This window comes from Protopterus annectens, chromosome 4.part0, assembly GCF_019279795.1.
Source record: "Protopterus annectens isolate FY-2018-M chromosome 4.part0, PAN1.0, whole genome shotgun sequence".
NCBI classification, from domain to species: domain Eukaryota; kingdom Metazoa; phylum Chordata; order Ceratodontiformes; family Protopteridae; genus Protopterus; species Protopterus annectens.
In genome coordinates, this window is record NC_056733.1 from 689,929,568 (window position 1) to 689,957,180 (window position 27,613).

Consider the following 27,613-nt stretch of genomic DNA (forward strand, 5'->3'; position numbering starts at 1 on the left):
ATGGTACAGTTTGAATAGCCTTTAATCTTAAGAGACACAGTACTTGCTATTGAGCCTCTGCCCACTGATTTGGGGGTAGATCTGGCCAGCCGTTTGGGGTTGGTAACATGTGGAAGTGAAATCTGTAAACTTGGGAAACTATATTTAAAACCCATTTGTCCTGGGTAATGAGTTCCCAGTTTTTTACCTTCAGAGCAATCTTTCCCCCTAAAGGAGCAGTCAGTTGAGAAGTGCTTGGAAGTTTTAAAGTTAAGTCATTGAGACAGCTTACCATAGGGGGGAGTCTTACTACTCCATGATTTGTAATTGGGAGCCCCCCACTGCTTAGTCCTGTGCGTACCCTGGGACTGAAGCCTGGGTGTTCTGCTCGTTCTGGGTTTAAACTGAAAAGGCCTGGAAAAGGCAGGAAAGGACCAATTCTTAGAGGGCCAATGCCTACTAAATCTTGGAGGCTGCACTTATAAGAAATATTTAACAGTTTGCATAGATTTAGCTTTTTCCTCCATCTTTTTAAGAACTTCTTCTGCTTTTTTGTCAAACAGGCGGTCCTGATTTAAGGGAGCATCCAGCAATTTAGTTTTAACATGATCTGGCAGTGATTGCTCCTTAAGCCAAGCATGCCTTCTAAGTACAGACCCAGTGACAGCAGCCCTGCAAGATGCCTCTAGTGAATCAAAACCACATTGCAAAGTATGTTTTCCAACCTGTTCAGCAGAATGCATTAAATCCTGCAAATCCTTATTTTCAGCACAGTCAGGAATCAACATATTTTTCTGTTTAAGCAATCCAATAATATGCTGCTGATACTTTAACATATGAAACTGGCAATTTAAGGCCCTGATGGCCAAGGTTGCGGAGGTGTATTCCTTCTTACCCCATTTATCCAGGGCCCTGGAATCTCTACCAGAGGGGGGTAGGATTTTTGGCAGTAGAAGCCTTAATGCCCTTGGGTCCCTGTGAAATTGTCTCAGGATCCGCTGTAGGATTTTTAAAAAGGAACTTGTGAGAGTCAGGAACACTGTAATATCTATCAGGTTTTCTGGGAGCAGGAGGTAAAGAGTCAGGGGCCAAGCTAGATTCCGAAAAGGCATCATCAACAATGTCTAGCACAGGAGGGATAGCTAAAGGCCTGTGTTGGGGCAGGAGTAAGAAATCCCTAAGCCTCTTTTTGGAGTCGAGTACTCCTGGCTTTCCCAGCGGAAATGCTCCCTAAGAGTATTTAAGGTTTCACCAAAAGAAAAATCCTCTGGGGGAAAAGCAGAGGGAATAGAGTCCTCTGCATCAGAATTCTCATAGGTAGACAAGGGTAAATCCTGGTCATCAGAGGAAACAGAAATAACCAGAAATTTCAGAATCCTGGTCGGAAGTATCATAAGCAAATTCAGTCCTAGGTCTCTTAGTAGGGGAAGGCTGGCTTCCCCTGATTAAAGTAATAAGGTCTTCAGCCATTCTTATCATTTGTTTTTTAGGCATAGAGGCCTGACCTGTGGTCTGGGTATCGGTTTTGTAGGCATGGTTCAAAATTTAGGCCTTGAAGAAGAAGATGGCGTCAGTTTAATATGCAAGTCAGTAGTCTGAATACACCCTCAGAAGCCGGTGCCTGCACAGCGGCTCTGGACCCATCCAAGGTAGAGACATCCGCAGGTTTCACAGTTGAACCATCTCGCGGCATACTCCGAATGGGTCTCAGTAGAGGCCTGCGAATCTGAAGTAGCAGGTATCAGAGCTGCAAAAGTGCCTGAGTACCAGCGAACTGGCAACTAGCTTAGGAGAAGCGTTGTCGGCAGCTTTGGACCTAGACGGCCTTTCTCTGTCTTTATCTTTGCGTTTTTTCGGAATGTCGGCAGTCGGGTGGCTTACTGAAGACATATCTAGACAATTGAACCGAGGACCAAAATATTTAGAAGCGAAAATATACCGATGACAATCAGTTCGTGGTTTAAATAAGGCACAAATCCGACAGCGAGGTACGTCGTGGTCAGGGCCTAGGCAAGGAATACAGTATGAATAAAAATCTTTATGAGGTATTTGCTTTCCACAAGAAATACAATTATTGACTTTTACTGGGTACTTAGCTTTAGTTGAAGACTTTGGTTCTGAAACTCGAAAATGAAAATTTCAGGAGTCTGCCGACCAGCACTTGCGAACTGCTTCTGCTTCAGACACCGCACGACAAGAAAGGCTGATGTAATGGCATCAGCTGCATGCTTTATACCCCTGACTACCTGACGTCATGGCAGATGAGACAGCAACCGACGTAGGACCCAAGACTTTGATAATCAGGCCGACAAAGGGCTACTGCAAGCAGATAACCCAAATGTGATGACTGCAACAGTGAGACACGAAGACCATCAGTTGTTTCTTTAACAAACAGTCGGACCTTGCGAGTGGCTTAATGACAGGCTTGTCAGGCCGGGAGAAGGTTTAGAAATACACGAGCACGTTTGATTTTCAGGATATAATGGTAGGGTAAAAGGGAGTGAAATATACAATGGGTTGACAGACATCCTTCCATTGCTCTGTAGTAATTTGCTTATGTATTCCTTTTTCCCAGTCTCTCTGTAATAACCCAGCCTGATCAATTTAATTTCTATGAAATACTTTATGCCCTCTGCTAGTTTCAAGTTTAAAAATCACCTCTGCTGTTCTAGATTAAATTAAGATTCTAACATGTTTTGGCATTTCATTATGTCCCCCCTTTCCTATTCCCTTTGGTTTTATTTGGTTAACAACCCTTGACTGGTTATTACTCAGTCTTTTTAGCCTAACAGTTGTTTTTCACTTTTTCATCTTACCACTGCTCCTGCAGACACCATTTGTTCCTAGTGTCCTGACACATTAACCATTCTTCTCTAGTATGTACTTTCTATTTCTTGTGTATCCTCTTACTTAAATAAACTTAATGGGAGACTTTCTTCTTCCCATTCCCTGGCCTGCCTTGTTCTTACCCCAGGCCACTTTGTACCTATAGTGCAGTGTGTGTGCGTCTATCTTGTGCTTTGTCTACAGCATGTGATCAAACTACCAATTGTCTTACATAGTTAGATAATTCACTCTGCATTATTTTTCCATTTAGCTCTACAACTTACCTGCCTACATTAAGTATACTAATTTCAGTTGAATGGTCTTAAATTATCCCCTCAAATTTAGCAGTCTTCCATCCATTGTTCACATGGCAAACTTAACTGGTCTCATTTCACCATTGTTTTTTTGCTCTTCCATATAAACACTTAATACATTATTTAATACATTCCATAGTCTGGCTAGTAAACATAGGCTTTGACCTACATATAGGATTAGGGGAAAATAAATATCATCCTGTTGTCAAAATCTACCGTTAGAGGTTTCTTTTTTCTTAATTCTAGTTTTGTTTTCCTATCAGGTTTCCTTTACTGCTTCTGTCAGTTTCTTTTCTAATCTACAATCCCACATATTTCTTTTCATGCCCCCTTTAGTTCAGGTATTGCTGCACCACATCAAAAGGTTATAATTAACTGCTATGGCTTTTGTCTTACTCTCATTAATTTTGTAACCAGTAAACCAAAAATAAGCACCCTGGTAGTCAGTCTCCTAGTCCGTTTATTATATATAAAATCAGTTAAGCGCTTTCATCAAACACAGTTGACCATCAGAACAAAGGACTTTTCTTAAAAAGCAATTTAAATAGGTTTAAAACAACGATGACTGATAAAAAAATTAAAGCCATTGAATTAACATAAGTCATGAATATTAATGTTTAAAATAATCAGAATAGGAAAAAACACTAGATCAATATTGTTCACTGTCATAGTACTAAATAATAAAATAAATGAAGGGACTTAGACTTGTCCTGCTTTTTCTTTTAATACTGGCAGGATAGTCAAATAATCATTTAACCCTGGATGTACATTTGCAGCCAACCTCAACTGCCACAACAACTTTTTTTACACAATACATTTTGCCAATCCCCCCTTCTAGAATCTACTTGCACAATATCCAGAATGGCAAACAAACCCAGAAAAACCTTCACACTGTAAACGATGTCTAAACAGAGCATTAGTTTCTCTTTTATTTTTTTACATCATATAGATGCTCGCTCCGGTTTCCTCCCACATCACAAAGACATGCTGTAGGTGGATTGGACACTCTAAATTGGCACTAGGTGTGAGTGTGTGGGTGTGCCTTCTGGGGAAGGTTGGGTGCCGGGCTGGCAACTCGACACCGTAAAACTCCACTGCCAGTCATGAGTGGACAGGTGATCTGCTGTGGCGACCCCAAACGGGGAAAAGCCGAAAGAAGAAGAAGAAAAGATGCTCATATATTCTGGACTTAAGAAGCCTCTCAGTTTTTCCAACATAAAATGAAATGCATGTATTACATTTCACAAGGTATACTAGTTTGCTGGAAAAACAATTACCTTTCTTGAAAAACAAGATATTACCATTTTTATTAGCCAAGGTAATGCAGGTACCCTGTAGAATATAATGGCAATAAGAACATCTACTACAGGGTCTGGTACCATTTAGGTTGCTGTTAGCTCCACCATTACTAACTTTCCTTTCCAAGACCAATTTTAAATTAGGTCCTATCTTGGTAGAAAAAGTGGGGTTTTTACCCAAAACTTAATACACCTCATTGTTAGTTTTAAAAATACTCCAGTTTTTATTAAGAATATTCTTGACCCCATTGTATAGGGGACTATATTCCTAAAAAGAGGATATAGCAAAGGAATTTGTACATCTGAAGGAAATGTTTTTAGATAAGGGTTATCCTGGTGAATTCATTGATGCCATTCTGAGTGAAGTTTTGGATGAATGAGGTAAAAAATATATACCATTTTTAGGTATGGGGTTAACAAAAGCCCCCAGGTAGGTGCAGAAGTAGATGGTGGGGCAAATATTGATTTTCAACAAGCCTGTGTGATTCAATATAGTCACCTATACAATGGGGTCAAGAATATTGTTAATAAAAACTGGAGTATTTTTAAAACCAACAATGAAAGGTAATTGCTTTTCCACCAAACTAGTATACCTTGCGAAATGTAATACATGCATTTCATTTTATGTTGGAAAAACTGAGAGTCTTCTTAAATCCAGAGTATATGAGCATCTATATGATTGAGTTATTGATTTTACATTTGTTGACCGGGCTAGTCTAAATGGATATATGTCCATTTTCAGTAGAGGCCCGGGGAGATAAGCTCCGTGAAAACAAAAATTCATATATACAATGCACATTGCAGGTACAATACAGAATTATCAAATAGGGCAGAATTCATAACACAGTGCAAAATGCAGGTACAATACAAAATGCAGGTAATGATGTAAAAAATAAAAGAGAAACTAATGCTCTGTTTAGACATTGTTTACCGTGTGTAGGTTTTTCTGGGTTTAAGTTTGCCATTCTGGATATTGTGCAAGTAGATTCTAGAGGGGGGGATTGGCAAAATGTATTGTGTAAAGAAGAGTTGTGGCAGTTAAGGTTGGCTGCAAATGTACATCCAGGGTTTAATGATTATTTGACTATCCTGCCAGTATTAAAAGAAAAAACAGGACAAGTCTAAGTCCCTTCATTTTATTTATTACTATGACAGTGAACAATATTGATCTAGTGGTTTTGCCTACTCTGATTATTTTAAACGTTAATATTCATGACTTATGTTAATTCAATGCCTTTTATTGGCTGTTTTTTTTACCAATCATGGTTGTTTTAAACCTATTTAAATTGCTTTTTAAGAAAAGTAATTTGTTCTGATGAAGTCAACTGTGTTTGATGAAAGCGCTTAACTGATTTTTTTATATAATAAATGGACTAAAAGACTGATTACCAGGGTGCTTATTTTTGGTTTATTTGTTTTTTTTGGTAAACACTTTACACCTCTCCATTGTTTTTTTTAATTTTGTAACCAGACAGAATGAAACTGTCTTAATATATCAAAAAGCCTAGGTATACCTTGATCTGGGTCTGTTATATACATAATAATATCAACCACAAAAAATACTTCTCTTGATATTCATACCAGCAGTACCCCTATATACTAGAATCCCTTATTTTCCCGACCAAAGGTTCCAGATACAAAGAAAAAGTAAATGGGAAAGTGGGTAGCCATGCCTGGTTCTCCACTTCTCAAGTTCAACCTATACGACAGAAAATCTCTTGCCTTTACTCTAGCTGATGAACCTGTAGCCAAGTTCTGTGGGAGACCAAAACCATGTACTGCCCTATGCAGGTAATTCTATCAAATCTTGTTAAATGCTTTTTCATCATCCAAGCCCACTACTCATAAGGGTAATCTCTGTTACTCAACCTTCCTCTGATCACAGGATTGTGTTAATGTTATGGAAGGTCTGCCTCCCTTCCAAGAAACTACACTGACTGAGGTCTGTTAATCTAGGTAGCACTTTTGCTAGTGTAACAATTACCACCTTGGAAATCTTGTAGTTGTAGTTTCATGTTCACCTATATGACGCTGGGCCCTTGCCTTCCTTTGGGATAACTGACACTATTGCATCTTTCCAGGATCCTAGAATCCCCATCCATTTTGTCTTGTTAAATACAGTATAACAAATCTTTTAATAATTTTCTTTCTTCCAATCTCCCAAATCACAGCCAGGATTCTATCTGCTCCTAGAGATTTTTCAGTTTGCTTCTGCAAATGAACCTTTATTTCCCCTATTCTTATGGTGGCCATCAACTGTTATGTTTCCCCTACAACCATTTTTTAGGCTCAGTTCCTCCAGGAACTGTTCTAAATGTATGTCCCTTTCATTAAGAGTACTTTCCTCCCTGTAAAACGTATCATAGTATTCTCTCAGTACTTTCAGCACTCCATTCAGGGTTCTTATCAGTCTCCTTATCTTAGGATGTCCAAGTTTGAGCACTGTGCTTTCTATTTTCTGCTAGGTTTTTGGGCAAGTATCTTTTGGGTTTTAAAATAGTTCTCAAAATAAATCTGTCTAATAGCTACTCTCTTATATTCAATTACACAGTCTGGGTTGATTGCTTATTTTATCCCTACTTTTTTAACTCCTCCTCCTCTTTTGTAAGTTTATCCCTTTTCATCTGCAACACGTTATCACAGATTTTCACCACGGATATGTGGATAAAGTCTGCCTAGTGGAGTTTACTGTTAGTCTCCCATCAATACTAGGTGATACAGCCAAGCTTCTCAATGCTTTCCCCTGACTGTAACATTAGTAAGAACTTAAGAACCTATGAAATACCTTACCTTCTGCAGACCCTCCAAATATCTACCATTATTCTCTCTCCATATTCCGCTAGCTATTGAATTTTTAAATGTTATATTTGCTTTCTTCCAGGTATCAACTAGGTCATCTGCATTAACTTCCAGTCTTCCCAGAATGTCCTTTGATTTTTTTACTCACATGGTCTTTAAAAATATTCCATTATAAAAAAAAAAAACAGATTGGGAATCACCAATGTTTTTTCCTGCATCCGCAATGCTATTAGTATGTGCATGATCTGATATGGTTATTGGATGGATTACACTGTCATCCACTAAATGGGCATGCTCTTTAGATATACAAGTCCTGTCTAATCTAGCTAGCTCAGTTACCATGTCTTGATGAAAAGAATGATAATTGTTTATTCTGATCTACTGAAACAACAAACATCCCCCATGTTAAAAACTTTCATGTAGGTCCTTCACATGTATTGGTCATGTCCTGAAGCAAGTCTATGAATCAGAACTTTGGAGATGGATATAACCACCTCTTTTGTAAGTTTATCCCTTTTCATCTGCAACACGTTATCACAGATTTTCACCACGGATGTGTGGATAAAGTCTGCCTAGTGGAGTTTACTGTTAGTCTCCCATCAATACTAGGTGATACAGCCAAGCTTCTCAATGCTTTCCCCTGACTGTAACATTAGTAAGAACTTAAGAACCTATGAAATACCTTACCTTCTGCAGACCCTCCAAATATCTACCATTATTCTCTCTCCATATTCCGCTAGCTATTGAATTTTTAAATGTTATATTTGCTTTCTTCCAGGTATCAACTAGGTCATCTGCATTAACTTCCAGTCTTCCCAGAATGTCCTTTGATTTTTTTACTCACATGGTCTTTAAAAATATTCCATTATAAAAAAAAAAAACAGATTGGGAATCACCAATGTTTTTTCCTGCATCCGCAATGCTATTAGTATATGCATGATCTGATATGGTTATTGGATGGATTACACTGTCATCCACTAAATGGGCATGCTCTTTAGATATACAAGTCCTGTCTAATCTAGCTAGCTCAGTTACCATGTCTTGATGAAAAGAATGATAATTGTTTATTCTGATCTACTGAAACAACAAACATCCCCCATGTTAAAAACTTTCATGTAGGTCCTTCACATGTATTGGTCATGTCCTGAAGCAAGTCTATGAATCAGAACTTTGGAGATGGATATAACCACCTCAGTATACACAATACCAAATTACAGTTTCTGATGCACAAATGTCCTGTTTATGTAATTTATTTTGTTAATAAGGATGACCCTCCCTGAATTTTTTCTCAGAGTTGAAAATCCCTGCCATGACATCATGAAAGACCTGACACAGAATGCCTCACTACCTAAATGTACGTATAAGCTGCAGTACTTTTATGATAAACGCATCGGTAGTGGATTCTTACTCCTACAAAGAAAAGTTGCCAACACCTTACACCGAAAATAAATACCTGATGATACAGTACTGGAACCACAATGAAAGCAATAAGTTGCTCAGCTAAAGAGGTAAATTATCTTTCTTACTCATGATGTTTTGCAGTCGTATGTAAATCATTGCCTCATACCTACCATGACATAATTTTTTTGGGTGTGACTACATTGAAAAAAAAAAACAAATAATACATTGTAATTTTCATTTGTTTTTCAAAATCACAGAGTATAACAAAAAATGAAATTACAAAACAAAGAAGCTTCTAAAAATGACCAATAGACTTTAAGGATTTCCCATCCTTTGAAATTGCCTCTTGCAAGACCTTTGATACATTTTCTCTATCACAGACCATGTTCCAGTCTTCCCAAATTATTAACATACACTGCTGATAACTTAAAAGTCTACTTAAAATTACTCTCTTTTTAACGTGGCTTGTTTTGGGAGATTTTTATAAAAAGGCTACAGTTACCAGCTTTCCCACTAGTATCCACTGAATATGATTATGACATATCTACCTTGTTTACCCTCTTGCTTTACACAACTAACCTCGACACATCTGTAATGACCCACCTTCTTCTAGCCCCTGGGAATTCTACTGTACATTCCTCTTTAATCCCCTTCTTAATCACCTTTACATCCAGCTAAATGGGTCTCCCACAACACTATTAACAGCATCTTTTTTTTCAAATATACATTACCCTCTGCCTTCCTACTGGATTAGAGAGTCCGTTAACAAGACAGGAAGGTCATTACTGTCTTTTCTTATTGATTACTACACAAATGCTAATTTTAACATTCTCATCATTTGTCTGTCTTCTTTTTTTTTATTTAAATTTAACTAACAGACATTTTCCATATGTCCTTGGGCTATGTCTACTACAGTAAAGTTGTGAACACTTACCATAAATGTAGATGTTCGAGTGTATTCACTGTTGCAGTCATCACATTTGGGTTATCTGCTTGCAGTAGCCCTCAGCTGGCCTGATTATCAAAGTCTTGGGTCCTGCGTCGGTTGCTGTCTCATCTTCCATGATGTCAGGTAGTCAGGGGTATAAAGCATGCAGCCGACGCCATTACATCCGTTTTTCTTGCCCCAGATGTCAGGTGCCCCCCTTAATGGGCAGCATTTAAATGTGTGTGTGTGTGTGTGTGTGTGTGTGTATATATATATATATATATATATATATATATATATATATATATATATACACACACACATACATATATATATATATACACACACACATACATATATATATATATATATATATACACACACACACACACACACACACACACACACACACACACACACACACACAAGGTTATACCTCCAACAAAAAAGCAAACACACCAAAAAGCTTTTAAGTATAGTAAAGGAGAATAGAGGTATAGCCAAAGGAAGTCAGGGGGCTGGAGGGAGGGTAACCAGGACTGCAACAGTGAATACACTTGAACATCAACATTTATGGTAAGTGTACACAACTGTACTATGTTCTTCGTGTTTCACAGTTGCAGTCATCACATTTGTGTAGATTCCCAAAGCTAAGGATGGGAGGAGGAATTTAGATTGCATTAGGACCAGCTACAAGGCCCTGCAGGACTGCAGTGGCAAAGCCAGCTCTGGATTTAGAGAAAAGTAACTGAATGTAGCTCAGGTTGTTATGTTTGTTAATAACTGTGTTGTGTCATGTGTCCTTCTCATACTGTCCTCCTTCTTTCTGAAAAAAGGTCTGAATGATTGGATTTATTTTACGCTTTAGACATCTTTAGATTTATGTGGAGGTGAAGGGGCTAGGCTTTCCTTATGCTGCCTTGTAGCATTGATGCCCCAACAGCAGTGTGCATCTAGCCGTGAGTCTTTGAAGCAGTTGACTGATGCATTGCTTGTTTCTGTATTGCATTCCTGGGCTTCCTGCCCAGATTAGAACTAGCCTGAGCCCACCATAGGAACTCAATTTTGGTTTTGGGATTGTGCTTGTGTTAGTTTAGGCTGTGCTTGTGTTGGGACCACAAATTCTTTAGGTACCAGTCTGGCATGCTATATGCAGTCTAGCATGAGGGACCAGAATTATGCAGGCTTGTAGTACTTTTTCTTGCAGTAGTAGATGGTTCTGCTTTTGCAATGCCAAAGTAGAGAGGAGTAGTAGTAGAGAGGTAGTTGCTCTTTTCTTTTGTTGCAGTTTTAGTGTGTTTTGTGTGTGTGTGTAAAGGTTATCAGAAAGCCAGAGGTTTGCCTTGGATGGAGCCTCTGACTTTTTGTATATCCCAGGGCTTGCAGCGATGGCAGTACTTTGTAAGTTTTCATTAGCTTACTTTGTTGTCCTTGTTTTTCAGCTTTGCTGTGTATCAGGCAGATAAGTTGCGGATCGATAAATTTGCATCCTGAAGTCTGCAATGAGCAATTACTGATGCCAGGCATTTGAAGACACTCAGATAAGTATGCAGGAGTAAGCTTCAAAGGAAATTGATAATGCTCTGATCTCCAAGAAATCTGAGAATCTGGTATCAAATTGCAAAGGTATAAGGGGGGTGCAGGTATGCCTCCTTGAGATCTAGAGTTACCAGCCACGAAGCCAGACAACTTTGGAATCATCTGGCCGACCGAAGGCTGCTGAGCGGAGAACAACCCATTTTTGGGACTGCAGAGATGCATCCTTGAAGGACATCTGGCAAATGGTAATGTTTGGTGAAAGTATGAACTCCAGGTAGCAGCTTATAGGATGTCTCTGGTAGGGACACCTCTGAGAAAGGCTGTAGAGGTAGATCCAGCCCTGGTTGAATGGGGTCTAATCCCTTGTGGGATAGGTTTTCCATGGTGCTTATAACAGAAATGAATGCAATGGCCTATCCATTTAGAAATGGTTTGCTTTGAAACAGCCTTCCCCTCTGTCCCTGCAGCAAATGCCACCAGCATTTGTTCAGATTTCCTTTGAGGTTTAGTCCTGTCCAAGTAAAATCTAAGTTGTCTGTGCACATCTAAGGAGTGCAGTATCCATTCCCCTTTGTTCTGTGGATTAGAAAAGAAGGTTGGCAAATGAATGGACAGATTAAGAGCCACATTGGATACCACCTTGGGCATGAAAGAGGGATTGGTCCTGAGGGACACCCTGTCTGCATGAAAGATGACGAAAGGCTCCACTGCCATAAGGGTCTGTAATTCAGATACCCTTCTTGCTGAAGTGATTGCTAAAAGAAAAGCTGTTTTCCAAGAAAGGAATTTTAACTCTGCAGCTGCAGCTGGCTCAAAAGGGCGAACAGTGAGTTTTTCCAATATAAAATTAAGGTCCCAAGCTGGAGTTAGGGCTCTCCTGGGTGGTCTTAAGTTTTTGGCCCCTCTGAGGAACTGCTTGAGCAGTGGGTGAGAAAAAAGGGGTTTGTTCAGTGTTGTAATGAGCTGAAATGGCGGAGGCGTGAATTTTGATGGAGGAAAAGGAAAGGCCCTTGTGAAGCATCTCAGTTAAGTATTGAAGAATCTGAGGTAAATTGGGCGCTGTTGTGGCCATCCCTTGAGTTTAGTTCCAGGCACAGAATCTTTTCCATTTTTCAGCATAAGATTTTCTAGTACTCTAAAATGACATCCAATACTTGTTTACTAAGGGATGGTAACGGAGAGATTAGGTAATTAGCCAGGCTGCCAAGTTCAGTGTTTGAAGTTGGGGGTGCAGAATCTGGCTGTCCTGCTCAGACAGCAGGGTAGAGGTTTGAGGTAGGTACCATGGGGCCAGCTGTGACACACTGTGCAAGAGGGGGTACCAGTGTTGGCGTGGCCAGTCTGGTGCAATCAGAATCATCCTTGGTTTGTCCTGTCTGATCTTTAGTAGCACTTTGGAGAGGAGAGGCAGAGGAGGACTGCATAAACTGATAGATTTTTCCAGCTGAAGGACAGAGCATCCACTTTCCAAGCTTGTTTGTGGGGAGTCCTTGTGCAGAATTTGTCCAATAAGTAGTTCTGGGGGGAGGCAAACAGGTCTATATCCGGGATCTCCCATTTGTTGATCAAAATGTTGAAAACCTTTGGTTCCAGTTTCCACTCGTGTGGGTCCATGAGATTTCTGCTTAGTTTGTTTTCCAGTGTATTTAGTTTTTCTGGCAGGAACTGAGCCTGTGGATGCACTTGGTAGCTCAAGGCTGTGTTCCACAGAGCTATGGCTAGTCTGCAGAGGGGGTAAGAATGGGTACCCCCTGCTTGTTTATGTACCACATAACAGTGGTGCTGTCCGTCTTTACCATTAATTGTCCTGGAAGAATGTGGTCCTTGAAGGCTGTCAGAGCATTCTGTATAGCTAACATGTCTTTTTGATTGATATGCAGGTGCATTTGGCTTGGGTTCCATTTGCTCTGAATGCACTTCCCTGCCAGGTGAAGCCCCCATGCATAGTCTGATGCATCTGTTAGAGTTTGGGCGGCAGGGGGTAGAGTGAATGGTAGTCCCTTGTTTTGGTGGCAGGCCTCTGCCCACCAAAGGAATTCTAACCGTAGGCAAGGTAAGATAGAATCATTGCTTCTAGATCCTTAGAATGTTGACACCATAGGCTTTTTAGATACCATTGTAGTTTCCTCATATGCAGTCTTACATATGGAATTAGTAGAATGCACGAGGCCATGAACCCCAAGGCTTGCAGTATTTGCCTTGCAGATAGCTGGGTTTTTATGGCCACTAGTTTGAAGTAAGTTGTCAAATGAATTTGTTTCTCTGGCGTGAGGAAAGCCATCTGGGAAGTTGTGTTCAAGCTTGCTCTCAGGAATATAATTTGTTGACAGGGTACCAGATGTGACTTATTTTCGTTTATGGTGTACCCCAGACAAGTTAACACCTTTTGTACAAATGCCAGATGATTCAGAAGTATGTCCTGGCTTTCTGCCTGAATTAGACAATTGTCAAGGTATGGGTATATTTGAATATTTCTTTGCCTGCAAAATGCAATGACTGGAGCTACGCACTTTGTGAATACCCTGGGTGCAGTAGATAAGCCAAAGGGCAGTGCAGAGAACTGCATGCAGCTTGCTTTGAAGCGTAGGTATTTTCTACAAGATTCACTGACTGGGATGTGCAGGTAGGCTTCCTTTAAATCCAGTGTTGCCAACCAGGCATCGTTGCCTATCATGGGAAGCAGCTGGCAAAGAGTTAGCATCTTGAATTTTAGAATCACTAAAAAGTTGTTTAGGACAGACAGGTCCAGGATAGGACACCATGAGTTGTCTTTTCTAGGTATCAGGGAACAGTCTTGAGTAGAAACCTGGTCCTTTTTCCTCTTCTGGTACAGTCTGAATAGCCTTTAATCTTAGCAGAGAGAGTACTTGCTTTTGAGCCTCTGCCCACTGATTTGGGGGTAGATCTAGCCAACTGTTTGGGGTTGGTAGCTTGTGGAAGTGAAATCTGTATCCTTGGGAAACTATGTTTAAAACCCATTTGTCTTGATTAATGAGTTCCCAGTTTTTTGCTTGCAGAGCAATCTTTCCCCCTAAAGGAGCAGTCAGTTGAGAAGTGCCTGGAAGTTTTAAAGTTAAGTCATTGAGACAGCTTACCATAGGAGGGAGTCTTACTACTCCCTGATTTGGAAGTGGGAGCCCCCCCCACACACACACACTGCTTAGTCCTGTGCGTACCCTGGGACTGAAGCCTGGGTGTTCTGCTGGTTCTGGGTTTGAACTGAGAAGGCCTGGAAGAGGCAGGAAAGGACCAATTTTTTTGAGGGCCAATGCCTACTAAATCTAGGAGGCTGCACTTGTAAGAAATCTTTAACAGTTTGCATAGATTTAGCTTTTTCCTCCATCTTTGTAAGAACTTCTGCTTTGTCGCCAAACAGGCGGTCCTGACTTACGGGAGCATCCGGCAATTTAGTTTTAACATGATCTGGCAGAGATTGCTTCTTAAGCCAAGCGTGCCTTCTAAATACAGACCCGGTGACAGCAGCCCTGCAAGATTCCTCTAGTGAATCAAAACCACATTGCAAAGTATGTTTTCCAACCTGTTCAGCAGAATGCATTAAATCCTGTAAATCCTTATTTTCAGCACAATCAGGAATCAACATCATTTTCTGTTTAAGCACTCTAATAATATGCTGCTGATACTTTAACATATGAAACTGGCAATTTAAGGCCCTGATGTCCAAGGTTGCAGAGGTGTACACCTTCTTACCCCATCTATCCAGGGCCCTGGAATCTCTATCAGAGGGGGTAGGATTTTTTGCAGTAGTAGCCTTAATGCCCTTGGGTCCCTGTGAAATGGTCTCAAGGTCCTCAGTAGATTTTAAAAAGGAACCTATGAGAATCAGGAACCCTGTAATATCTATCAGGTTTTCTGGGAGCAGGAGGTAAAGAATCAGGGGCCAAGCTAGATTCCGAAAAGGCATCGTCAACAATGTCCAGCACAGGAGGGATAGCTAAAGGCCTATGTTGGGGCAGGAGTAAGAAATCTGTAAGCCTCTATTTAGAGTTAGAGTAATCCTGGCTTTCCCACTGGAAATGTTCCCTAAGAGTATGCAATGTTTCACCAAAAGAAAAATCCTCTGGGGGTGAAGTAGAGGGAATAGAGTCCTCTAGAATCCTCATAGGTAGATGGTCATCAGAGGAGACAAATTTCAGAATCCTGGTCAGAAGCATCATAAGCAAATTCAGTCCTAAGTCTCTTAGAGGGGGGAAGATTGGCTCCCCCTGATTAAAGTAATAAGGTCTTCAGCCATTTTTATCATTTGTTTTTTAGGCATAGAGGCCTGACCATGAAGTCTGGGCATCGGTTTCATAGGCATGGTTCAAGTTTTAGGCCTAGAAGAAGAAGATGGTGTCAGTTTAATATGTAAGTCAGTAGGCCTGAATGCACCCTCAAAAGCCGGTGTCTGCACAGCAGCTCCGGACCCATCCAAGGTAGAGACATCCACAGGTTCCACAGTTGAAGCATCTTGCTGCATACCGGGCTCCAAATGGGTCTCAGTAGAGGCCTGCGAATCTGAAGTAGCAGGTATCAAGGTCTGTGAAAGCACCTTACTGAGTACCGGCGAATTGGCGACTAGCTTAGGAGAAGCGTCGTCGGCAGCTTTGGACCTAGTCTCTGTCTTTATCTTTACGTTTTTTCAGAATGTCGGTAGTTGGGTGGCTTACCGAAGACATATCTGGATAATTGAACTGAGTACCAAAATATTTAGAAGCGAAAATGTACAGACGACGAACAGTCCGTGGTTTAAATAAGGCACAAAACCAACAGCGAGGTATGTCGTGGTCAGGGCCTAGGCAAGGAATACAGTACGAATTAAAATCTTTATGAGGTATTTGCTTTCCACAAGAAAAACAATTATTGACTTTTACTGACATCGGTTTAGAGCAAGAAAAAGTTTCACCAATGGGGTACTTAGCTTTAGTTGAAGACTTCGGTTCTGAAACTCGAAAACGGAAATTTCAGGAGTTGGCCGACCGGCACTTGCGAACTGCTTCTGGCACCGTACAGCAAGAAAGACTGATGTAATGGTGTCAGCTGCATGCTTTATACCCCTGACTACCTGACCTCATGGAAGATGAGACAGCAACCGACACAGGACCCAAGACATTGATAAACAGGCCGACTGAGGGCTACTGCAAGCAGATAACCCAAATCTGATGACTGCAACAGTGAAACATGAAGAACATCCCTAGTTCACGTCTACATTTACCTAAAGTTAGTCTTTTCATCTGGCTGATGTTGAAGTATCATGCAAATTAGGAAGTACATACTTGTTTGTTAAAAGTATGCTTGCCTAGTGCCTGGGATCAAACTGCTTGAGTAAGGGAAAAGTACAGTTTTGTACCTATCATAAATGTAGATGTTCGAGTGCTAATACAGCTGCAGTCATAACAGATGGGTTCTCCTGCCGTCAAGCGGGTCCTCGGTCAGCCGAATTCAAAAGTCTAGGTCCGGCGTCAGTTGTCGTCGCTTCTTCCCTGACGTCAGTGCGACAGGGGTATAAAAGAACCAGCCAACGCCATTTTCTTCAGTTTTTCTTGCCCCAGATGTCAGGTGCCCCCAGAAGGAAGGCAATACATAAATTTGTGTAATAAAGCAATGCCATATAATCAAAATACAATAGTGCAAGCAAATACATCATGAATGAATACCCCAAACAGGTTGCAAGAGGAGGTGTTAGCCAATAGGCCTGTCACAAGAGGGGAAGGAGAGAGGGAAACCTGGACTGCAGCTGTATTAGCACTCTAACATCTACATTTATGGTAGGTACAAAACTGTACTATGTTCATCGTGCATACAGCTGCAGTCATAACAGATGGGTAGAATCCCAAAGCTAAGAAGGGGGTGGTAGGCACTAGGTGGAACTAGGAGGAGCCAGAATGCCCTGCAAGACTGCAGGGGCAAAGCCCGCTCTAGATTTTGAGTATAATGGAAGGTGGTAGTGCTTGGAGAAGGTATGCACAGAACTCCAAGTGGCTGCTTCCAAAATATCTTTGGTAGGAACTCCTCTGAGAAAAGCTGCAAAGGTAGCCGTGGCCCTTGTGGAGTGAGATCTGATGCCTGTAGGTACAGTTTTGCCATGAAAAGAATAACAAAAGCGTATGCAGTGGGCTATCCATTTTGAGATAGTCTGTTTGGAAATTGGCTTCCCCTTGAGCTCCTATAGCATAGGACACAAAGAGCTGTTCTGATTTTCTGAAAGGCTTTGTTCTGTCCAAATAATAATGCAGTTGTCTGTGGATGTCCAAGGAATGTAGTAATCTCTCCCCTTTGTTTTGAGGATTAGGGTAAAAGGTAGGTAAGTGTATAGCCTGATTCAAAGCTACCCTGGATACCACTTTTGGCATAAAGGACAGGTTGGTTCGTAAGGAAACTCTGTCCTGATGGAAGATGATAAAAGGCTGCACAGCCATGAGGGCTTGTAGTTCCGATACTCTACGAGCTGAGGTAATAGCCAGAAGAAAAGCTGTTTTCCATGACAAATATTGCAAATCTGTTGAGGCCGCTGGCTCAAAAGTTGGCAAGGTCAGCTTTTCTAGAATGAAATTGAGATCCCAAGCAGGTATTGTTTGCTTCCTTGGGGGTTTTAGATTCTTAGCCCCTCTGAGGAACTGTCTTAAGAGAGGGTGAGAGAATAAAGGTGGATCAGTGTTGTATTCTGCAGAAATGGCTGAAGCATGGATTTTGATGGAGGAGAATGAAAGTCCACTGCTTAGTAGTTCAGCTAGATACTGTAATATTTGAGGTAAATTCAGTTTTCCAGGATCTTGGCCCTTTTTCTCATTCCAGACACAAAACCGTTTCCATTTTGCGGAGTAAGCTTTTCTAGTAGATGGCCTTCTGGCCTCCAAAATGACATCCTGCACCTCCTTGGAGAGTAGGGTCTGTTGTGATGCTAAGGAATCTTCCATGCGGCTAGATTGAGTGTTTTTAACTGACTGTGGAGAGTTTTGAAGCTGTGCTGAGTCAGAAGAAGAGGCATTAGAGGCAGGGTCCATGGTGGGGAATGCATCAGGCTCCTCAGGAGTGGGTACCAGTGTTGTCTTGGCCAGTCTGGAGCAATGAGGATCATCTTTGGTCTGTCTGCTCTGGTTTTTAATAGAACTTTGGGCAGCAGAGGAAGAGGTGGGAAGGCATAAACTGTCATTGATGTCCAACTGAAAGAGAGAGCGTCCACTCTCCAGGCCTTTGGATGGAAATTCCTTGAGCAGAATTTTGTCAATTGGTGATTTTTGTGGGAGGCAAAGAGATCTATGTCTGGCCTTCCCCATGCTTGAATTATCTCTGTAAAAACTTGAGGATGCAACTTCCATTCGTGTGGATCTTTCATATTTCTGCTTAGGTTGTCTGCCAGCGTGTTTTCCTTGCCTGGCAAATAGTGTGATTGAAGTTCAATTTGTAAGTCCAGAGCCATGTTCCAAAGTGACATGGCCAGCCTGCATAGGGAGTATAAATGGTTTCCACCCTGTTTGTTTATGTACCACATTACTGTGGTGTTGTCCGTCCTTATCAATAGTACACCTGGTTGCAGAAGGTCTTTGAAAGCTATAATAGCATTTATTACTGCTAGCATTTCCTTTTGATTGATGTGAAGGTGCTTTTCTTTTTGGGACCATTTGCCCTGAATGCACCGATCTGTCATGTGCGCCCCCCAGGCGCAGTCCAAGGCATCTGTTGTGATGACTTGATTTGCTTGAGGCTTGCTGAATGGGAGACCTGTGTTTGTTTGGCATGCTTGAGCCCACCACAGAAATTCCTTTTGAAGACATGGAATTAGTGGTATTATTGTTTCCAAACTGTGGCTGTGTTGAGACCATAGGTTTTTTAGGTACCATTGAAGTTTCCTCATATGCAGCTTTGCACATGGGATTAGTAAGATGCAAGATGCCATGAATCCCAGAGCCTGCAGGATTTTCCTTGCAGTCAGCCTGGTGAAATTTGCTAGTGTTCTGAAGTATTGAGTTAGTTGCCCATGCTTCTCTGGCGTGAGGTAGGCCATCTGGGTGTTTGTGTCCAAGTTGGCACCTAGGAAAATTATTTTCCGAGAGGGTATTAGCCTTGATTTCTTTTTGTTGACTGTGTATCCCAGAGAATTTAACAACATTATTACATAAGCCAGATGTTTCAGAAGTATGTGCTTGCTGTCCACTTGGATCAGGCAATCGTCCAAACAGGGGTATATTTGTATCCCTTGAAGTCTGCAGTAGGCAATTACTGATGCCAGGCATTTCGTGAATACTCTGGGCGCAGTAGATAAGCCAAAGGGCAATGCAGAGAATTGATAATGGGTTGAACCTGCAAGAAATCTGAGGTATCTTCTGCAATTTTGTCTGATTGGGACATGCAGGTATGCCTCCTTGAGGTCCAATGTTAACAACCAAGACTCCTTGCCCAGCATGGGAAGAAGCTGCTGTAGAGTGAGCATCTTGAATTTTGGTACGAGTAAAAATGTGCTTAGGATGGATAGGTCCAAAACAGGTCTCCAATCTTTTCCCTTCCTTGGTACCAGGAATAGTCTGGAATAAAAACCTTGACCTTGTTCGTGAGTAGGTACCTCTTGAATAGCTTTCATGTCTATGAGATCTGAAATTTGTCTTTGTGCCTCTGCCCTTTGATTGTGTGGCAGGTTTGGCATGCCTTTCATTTTTGGAAGGGTGTGAAAATGGAATCTGTAGCCTCTGTTTATAATGTCCAGGATCCATTTGTCTTTTGTGACAATATGCCAATTTTTTTGAAAATAATGCCAGTTTTCCGCCTAAGGGTGCTGCCATTTGAGCCTTGCTTGGCATGCAAAGAGGAAAGTAATTGGGCTTGCTTTCTGAATGGCTGCGAATTATCCTCACCACCTCTTTGTGTAGGAGCTTGCCATTGTCTGCCTCTAAACGATCCTTGGGATTGCCCTCTGCCCCTCGGGCGCCTGTATCTACCTCTTTGGGATCTGTCCGTGGCTGGAAAGGACCAATTTTCGGAAGGCCAATTTCTACTGAAACGTGGGGGCTGTACCTGTAGAAAATCTTTCACTGTTTGCATTGATTTAGCCTTTTCCTCCATTTTCCTTAATACCTCCTCAGCATTAGCACCAAATAATACATCCTTTTGTAGAGGGGCATCTAGTAATTTAGCTTTGACATGATCTGGTAAGGTGTGTTCCTTGAGCCAGGCATGTCTCCGTATGACTGATCCTGTAACAGCAGCTCTACATGAGGCCTCTAGAGCATCAAAACCACATTGTAAGGTATGTTTACCCACTTGTTCTGCACTATGCATCAAATCCTGCAATTCCTTCAAGTCTGGTTGTTCAGGTTGTGACATTTTACTTCTCAATTGTGATAACAGAAACTGTTGGTACTTTAGCATATGAAACTGGCAGTTTAATGCCCTCATGGTTAAGGTAGCCGAGGTATATACCTTTTTTCCCCACCTTTCTAAGGATCTGGAATCACTCTCGGAAGGTAATGGATTTTTAGCAGTGGAGGCCTTAATTCCCTTGGGGCCCTGTGAGATAGTTTCTGGGTCAGCAGCATGGCTTTTGTACAGAAATTGGTGTGAATCAGGAACCCGGTAGTACCTGTCAGGCTTGACTGGGGCTGGAGGTAGAGAATCCGGGTTAAGGCAGGCCTCCAAGTACACATCATCTAGTATGTCCAAGACAGGAGGTATAGCCAGAGGCCTGTGCTGAGGAAGCAAGAGAAATTCCCTAAGCCTTTTCTTGGAATCTGAATAATCTTGGCCTTCCCAGTGGAAGTGTTCCCTTAAGGTATGCAAAGTTTCCCCAAATGAGTAATCCTCTGGGGGGGATACAGAAGGAATGGACTCCTCTACATCGGAGTTTTCAAAAGGGGAGTAAGGATGTTCCTGTTCATCAGAGTGCTCTGATATAATGGAGCACTGATCAGAGGAGGGGGATTCTTCCTCCACTCTGGGCCTTTTGTCCTGGGGAGGTTGAGAACCCCTGATAAGAGTAATTAAATCCTCAGCCATTTTAAGCATCTGTTTTTTAGGCATGGGGCCTGGAGATGGGCCCTGTGTAGCTTGCCTCTTAGAATGCATGGCTGCTTTAGACTTAGTGAAAGCCTTGATGGAAAAAGAAGAGGAAGGTCTGAAGACACCTTGCGAGGAGGTAGACCTGTCCACAGTTTGAGATTCACCTCCAAGAGTGGCTTCGGTATCTGTAGTCGGGGTGTGGGTCGAGGAGCCTGCGACCTCGGGCACAGGAGACACCGCCAATGAAGTGTCGTCGGTAGTCAGGGGCTGCGTAGGCGCCTCGCTGAGAACCGGACCATGTGTAGTCAGCTTTGGCGTGGTGTCGGAAGAGGCCGCGGACCTCGTGTGTCGGTCTTTATCTTTGTGCTTTTTAGACAAAACTGGAGTCGGAGTATCCGACGACATAATATAGTTAAATGTTTTGCCAAAATAATGCTGGGCGAACTCTGCCCGACGCTTAATGGTGCGCTTGTTGAATGTAGCACAAAAGGGACAGACCGAGACATCGTGGTCTGGGCCTAAACAAGGAATACAGAGGGAATGGAAATCCTTATGCGGTATTTGCTTCCCACAAGAAATACAATTATTAACTTTGTCTGACATCGGTCTGAGGCAAGAAAAGTTTCCCCAACGGGGTACTTAGCTTTCAAGAAGACTTCGGTTGCAAAATTTTTGTAATTTCAGGAGCTGGCCAACCGGCACTTGCGAACTGCTTCTGCTTCGGGCACTGCGCGGCAAGAAAGACTGAAGAAAATGGCGTTGGCTGGTTCTTTTATACCCCTGTCGCACTGACATCAGGGAAGAAGCGACGACAACCAACGCCGGACCTAGACTTTGGAATTCAGCCGACCGAGGACCCGCCTGACGGCAGGAGAACCCATCTGTTATGACTGCAGCTGTATGCACAATAAACATCTGCTTTTTTCTAATTATTTTGTTTCTTTCCAACACTGCTGAATCTGGGCCTCTATGCTGGCATGCAATGCTCCATCTCCACAGTTCTCCATATGTCCTTCTGGTTCTTCAGTGTGATCCACAAGGAAGTTCTCCCTACAGGGAGAGCACTGCTGTACCAGAATCATCCCGACTTACTCCATGACACCACAGAAGGGGGAACACCACAGAAATTACAAAAAAACACAAACTGCAAAACGTAGTACAAAACAACAAAAGCCAGGAAAAGCACAGACCGATCTATTAAGTAAAAACACACTCTAGTGCTTCGGCTACAAAAGCCTTCAATGAGTAATAACAATTAAATAGACCACACCTTAAATACCATTTAATTCAAGCACCTGATCGTATCAATTAATATTTAAATTAAAAATTTCCAATTGCAGTCAGTAGCCAACAGAGGTCAGAGTTTCGTACTTAAGAAAAAAAAAACAGTCTCCTTATATAACAGTCTTCTTTTTATATCCAAACTTTCATCATATAAAATATATTTTTTTCCAAAATGGTGCCCCTAAGTCCTTCAGGGTCACTTTTATGATATAATTTAAAATGCATGTTCTTGCAATTGGACCTTAAAAGGTCTTTTGCTTTCCGCTTTCCCCTACATAAAAACTACTGCATTGACACCTGAAGGCATAAACAATAAATAACCTCAGTGTAACAACAATGTTGACTATTTGGCCTAGAGGGTAAACCATTAATTTTTTCAAAAGTTGTTACAATATATTTACAACTAGAACATCCCTTACACTGGAATGTTCCCCTCAATATTCGTTCTATATACAAACTACCATCTGGCTTAATAAACTTGCTGTGTACAATACTGTTTCTTATATTACGTCCCCCTCCTATAAGAGAACAAAGGGGTTTGCATATACTATTTATGAATTTCTTACATTTCATTAGAAAACCCCAAAAATACTTAATAATGTCCATAACTTACTCACTAAATACATCGTAAGTGGTGACTACACATTCTCCCCACCCCATCATGATCACTATGGTTATGCCCCATAGGTCCTTTACTTAGTATCTGGGCTTCAGAAGTTAAACTATCCAAAGATTTCCTAATAACTTCTCTATCATAACCCCTTCTCAAAAATATATTAATACTTTTTCCTAACTCTTTCTCTAATTCCGTTCCGTCATTACATAATCTACAAATTCTTAATAATTGACCATAGGGGAGTGCCTCCAATAAATGTGGTAGATGACAACTATGCCCATCCAAAAAAAATATTGCCATCTTCAAATGTTCTATGAACCTTAGTTTTAACTTTACCATCTGACAAACCTTGCAACTGGACATCCAAAAATACTACTGATCCACCATATTGGAGTCCATCAAATTTAAGATGGAATCTATTAATATTTAATTTTTGTACAAAAGACTGTACCATCTCATACCTATCCTTACACACAAACACCAGATCGTCAATATATCTGTAATATTTCACCACATATTTCTGCATAAATTCCTGTTCAACTTCCTGGGGGGGCACCTACAAACATACTGTGGAGTGGACGGACCAAGCAAGTCCATCACATTGCACCAATGAGGATTTTTTTTATGGCTTAACTCCCCCACCCCTTACTTTCACATCCAGTGCACAGAATGGGTAATGGTGGAACAGCTACATGAGCACCACTTGCCTGCCTCTGACTGTGGGATGGTATGCCTTTTTGGTTCTCTCCATACGCCAAGTTGGTCCTTATATATTTTGAGTACCAATCTCCAACAGGTCCAGGTCTCATAGGACGGAGACTGGAACAACCCTACCCTCCAAGATAAGCATGTCCATTCTCCCTGTCACTTGCCCAAGATGTTAGCCAAACCTGGGTCATCTGGGCTGTAGTCAGGGCTTTATCAATGTACAGCAATGGAGCGGCAATGAATATGCATGACCTTAGTGCAGCTCAAGATGTTATGGTGTACGTCTGCATAATGGGCATGTGTCCTAACTGTGAGATTTTCCTTGAAAAAAATATATCAAAATGGAATAGAAGAAGGGATTATCCCAGTTATGACCTGACCAAGGAGGACTCTATCATAGATCAGTTGATACTGTGGTAAAATGTCATTTTTTTGTAGCAGTTAAAACAACCGGTATGAAAACCACCTATGACCTTGTACCATTTGCACAATTAAAAATACAGTTACACATTGTTCAGTGGAAATACCATCTAGAAAGCGTGTGTAATATTTTAAAACTTTCTGCCATCTTTTTATACAGTGTGTAAAAGACCAGGTACCTTTTATAGTCTGAGAGTAAAATGGAAAAGGTTGGTCATTTAAAAATATGTATAAAAAAGGTACACTATGCAGCAATGTGAAATAAGTACAGCAAGTCTTCATGCAGCAGTTTCTTCCCCAATCTCGCTAAGCATTTCCAATTTTAAGACCACCCAGAGGTTAACTCCACCACACAGGCATTAGCATGGTGAGCAGTCTCACAGTTGCAGCTGCATGCTAATGTGGCAATCTGGAAATGGCTAATGCTAATTAGCCATGTGCTCTCCCCCCAGAAATATCTGCAGTTCCAGATTTGCTTATTTCACTTGAGGAGTAAGAAGTGACTACTGTAAAAACACAGAAGTTGCCCATTCAGTCCTATGGGAGTACCAGTGGTACATGCAAGTTCAGAGAAGACATGGGGTTAGGGGAGTTTGTTAGTGTGTCTATGCGTATGGACATCTATGCATGTCTGTAGGATCACAAATGAAGGTGTGTGTGTGTGTGTGTGTGTGTGTGTGTGTGTGTGTGTGTGTGTGTGGGTATGTGCACATGTGGATCTGTCTGGGTGGTCGCACTAGGGGGGTTTGTTAGGGAATCAACAGTCTGGATATGTGTATATATGCATATGTGCATGCACGTGCATCTGTGTGTGTGTGTGTGTGTGTGCATGCATGTGTGGAACATGCATATGGGCGAGGGTTTCTGAGTGTAGTCGACTGGGGGGGCTTGTTTATTGATATTATATATATGTGTGTGTGCGCACGCACGGGAGACTGCAGTCTCTGAATTGCATCTTCTCATCTTTGCACCAATTGACAAACCTGTGTTGAGGAATTAGCATGAGTCATGAATATGTTTCGGAATCCAAATTTTAGTAAATATTTGCATATTACTTGCACCTTAAGGAGACTTTGGACATCAGGCTATGGATGTCAGTATCTGATGTTAACAACTGCATTACTTGTAGGAAAGAAATCCATGTAGAGTGTTTCATAGTGTGTGCTGTGATTAGGGATGGAGCATGATGTCACCTTCTGCACCTATTTTGCTATGTTCAACCAAAAAGATCATTAAGAGAATAGCCAATTCTCTTCAGGACTACCTGAACTAGAAAAGGCTACACATCTTGTCCAGGGCTGCTATGTCAACCACAGACACCTGGCTCAAAAAACAGAGAGAGAGAGATGTCCCAGAGAGAAGGAATCCTGCAAGGCTAACAATATTATCTACTGAATTTGAAGGCCACCCCAGTGTTAGGACTGGTGGAGAACTTGGGCAGCTCCCAACTCTGATGCCTACTTGGAGCTGTCATAAACTCAGATGATGGCATGCCTCCCCTATGCTAAAACCATGCAACAGTCACGCCAGACTGCCATCCCCAGGCATCTTCTTCTGACACCCATATTTTTATAATCAAGGGCAAAGGAGGATGAGGACTGAAATTGTGAATAGTACTATGGGCATCAGTAGTTCTAATCCAAGAACACACACCCGCAAGTAAGGCTGACGTAAGGGCCACAATAAAGAATGTTGGACTTACTTATATGGTGCTGGCTAGGTTTTTTGTATAACATTGAGGTGATTCTATATGGTGTTGCCACAATAAAGAATGTTGGACTTACTTATATGGTGCTGGCTTTGTTTTTTTTTTGTTTTTGTATAACATCAGTAGTTCTCTAATTTACCTTTGCCAAATTTCATTGTGCATAGTTTGAGAGCCCAAAGACACTTCTCTCTCTCTCTTTTTAATTTGTTTACTCAAAAGACACTGTTCTTGACCTCAAAACTAGTGACAGTGTGCAACAAAAATGACGACGACTCCTTTTGAAAAATTGAAACTTTTTACTGATAATGTATGTGAAAACATACTCAAAAAGTCATTTGACTGCAATCACAACATTAAAGTCTGCACATCTAAATACTTTAAAAAAAACAGTACTTCATATGGGATTGAAGAGCTTTCCCTTCCATGCCTAGGCAAAGGGCCTATGTTTCCTGTATCTTACACTTGTAATGACCAACTTAAAGCTTAGTACATTTTGGGGAAAGGGGCAATATCCTTTCACAGCAACCACCAATACCAAATATAAAACTAGTGTTAACAGAAGATCTAGTAATATCCACCCATACGTGGAGCTATAACAAACCCAAATTTCCTCAGTAACAGCCTCACTCTGACCTACAAAAGCACAATCCTAGACTTTGATGAAACACCTAATCTAAACACTGCCTGCTTAAAAAAGGACAGAGATTTTGTGCAATTTCAACTGGCGACACAAATTTGTAATCCCTGCCCACCTATAAACTGAAACAACTCCTAACTTCACTCCTTCAAAATTTATATACAGATCTCCAGCACAAAAAAAGACACTGAATTCTCCAAAGTCCTTCCAGTAATGTGACTTTTATTCCATTTCTTTAATCACAGTACCAAAAACTCAGCCACTCACATTTTACAATTTTTAGTATTGTTGCTAAATAATGACAGAAATAAACATTTAGGCATCAAAGTTTTCACCCAGAAAACATCCACAGTTGTTGTGTCCACTTACCTGACAAACTAATTTCTATTAGGGAATCTCTTGTAGTGGTTCCAGCTGCTGTCAGCAAATTAATAGACTGGTCTGTTAAATGATTACAGTAACTAAGATTCAGTTTCTTCAGCTGGGGCATGTACCGAATTATTAACCGGAGTGAAACATCTGTGACATCCAGCCCAGAAAGATGTAATTCTACCAAGTTACGTAGTTTGCTTCTGTTGTCTAGCTGACCTAAAATATAAACAATATTAATTTATACACAGAATATCTGGAGTTAACTGAACTGCACAACATATCCTTAGCATATTACTCTCAATATAAAAGTAGATGTATATTCCACATCAGGAGTTAGCTTATGGCGACAAAGCATACTAAACAGGTTAAAAAGACACCAAACTAGGTGGCTCAGGTGAGCTCCATCTTCTGTCAGATTATTTTTATCTACATTTACATGCAACTATACAGATCCAGCAATAAACCTCAACACTGTTTTCTTCAACAAGGAAAAAAAATTAAATCTTAAGCTGCTTCTTTTGCAGTTGGTTCCAGTCCAACTTTTCACTACCAGACACAGCACCCATCTTTTACTACTCAAGATACTTGAGACTATAATGTGTGAATACTTGCCATATCACAGCCTTTTGACAGGATTACTGAGATTTATCTTCAGGCACAAACAGCAATACCTGCAGGGTGACTGGATGTCCTTTTAGGTCAAAATGTACTTTTTTTGGTTGTAAGCAGCTTTTTTGTCACATAAAGCTGCAATAATCTTACTCTTTTCTTTGGATTTCTGAAGAATGTTCTAGGAA

General features: G+C 41.1%; 1 protein-coding gene across 5 annotated transcripts in view; it reads right to left on the reverse strand.

Moving 5' to 3' along the window:
- KDM2B (lysine demethylase 2B) overlaps nt 1–27,613 on the reverse strand; it is a 3,837,686-nt gene that overhangs the window by 41,264 nt on the left and 3,768,809 nt on the right. For all 5 annotated transcript variants that reach the window (XM_044068658.1, XM_044068655.1, XM_044068654.1 and 2 more), the window contains one exon: nt 26,814–27,032. In XM_044068658.1, coding sequence (XP_043924593.1) covers nt 26,814–27,032 — 219 coding nt within the window. The remainder of the gene's footprint in view (nt 1–26,813; nt 27,033–27,613) is intronic.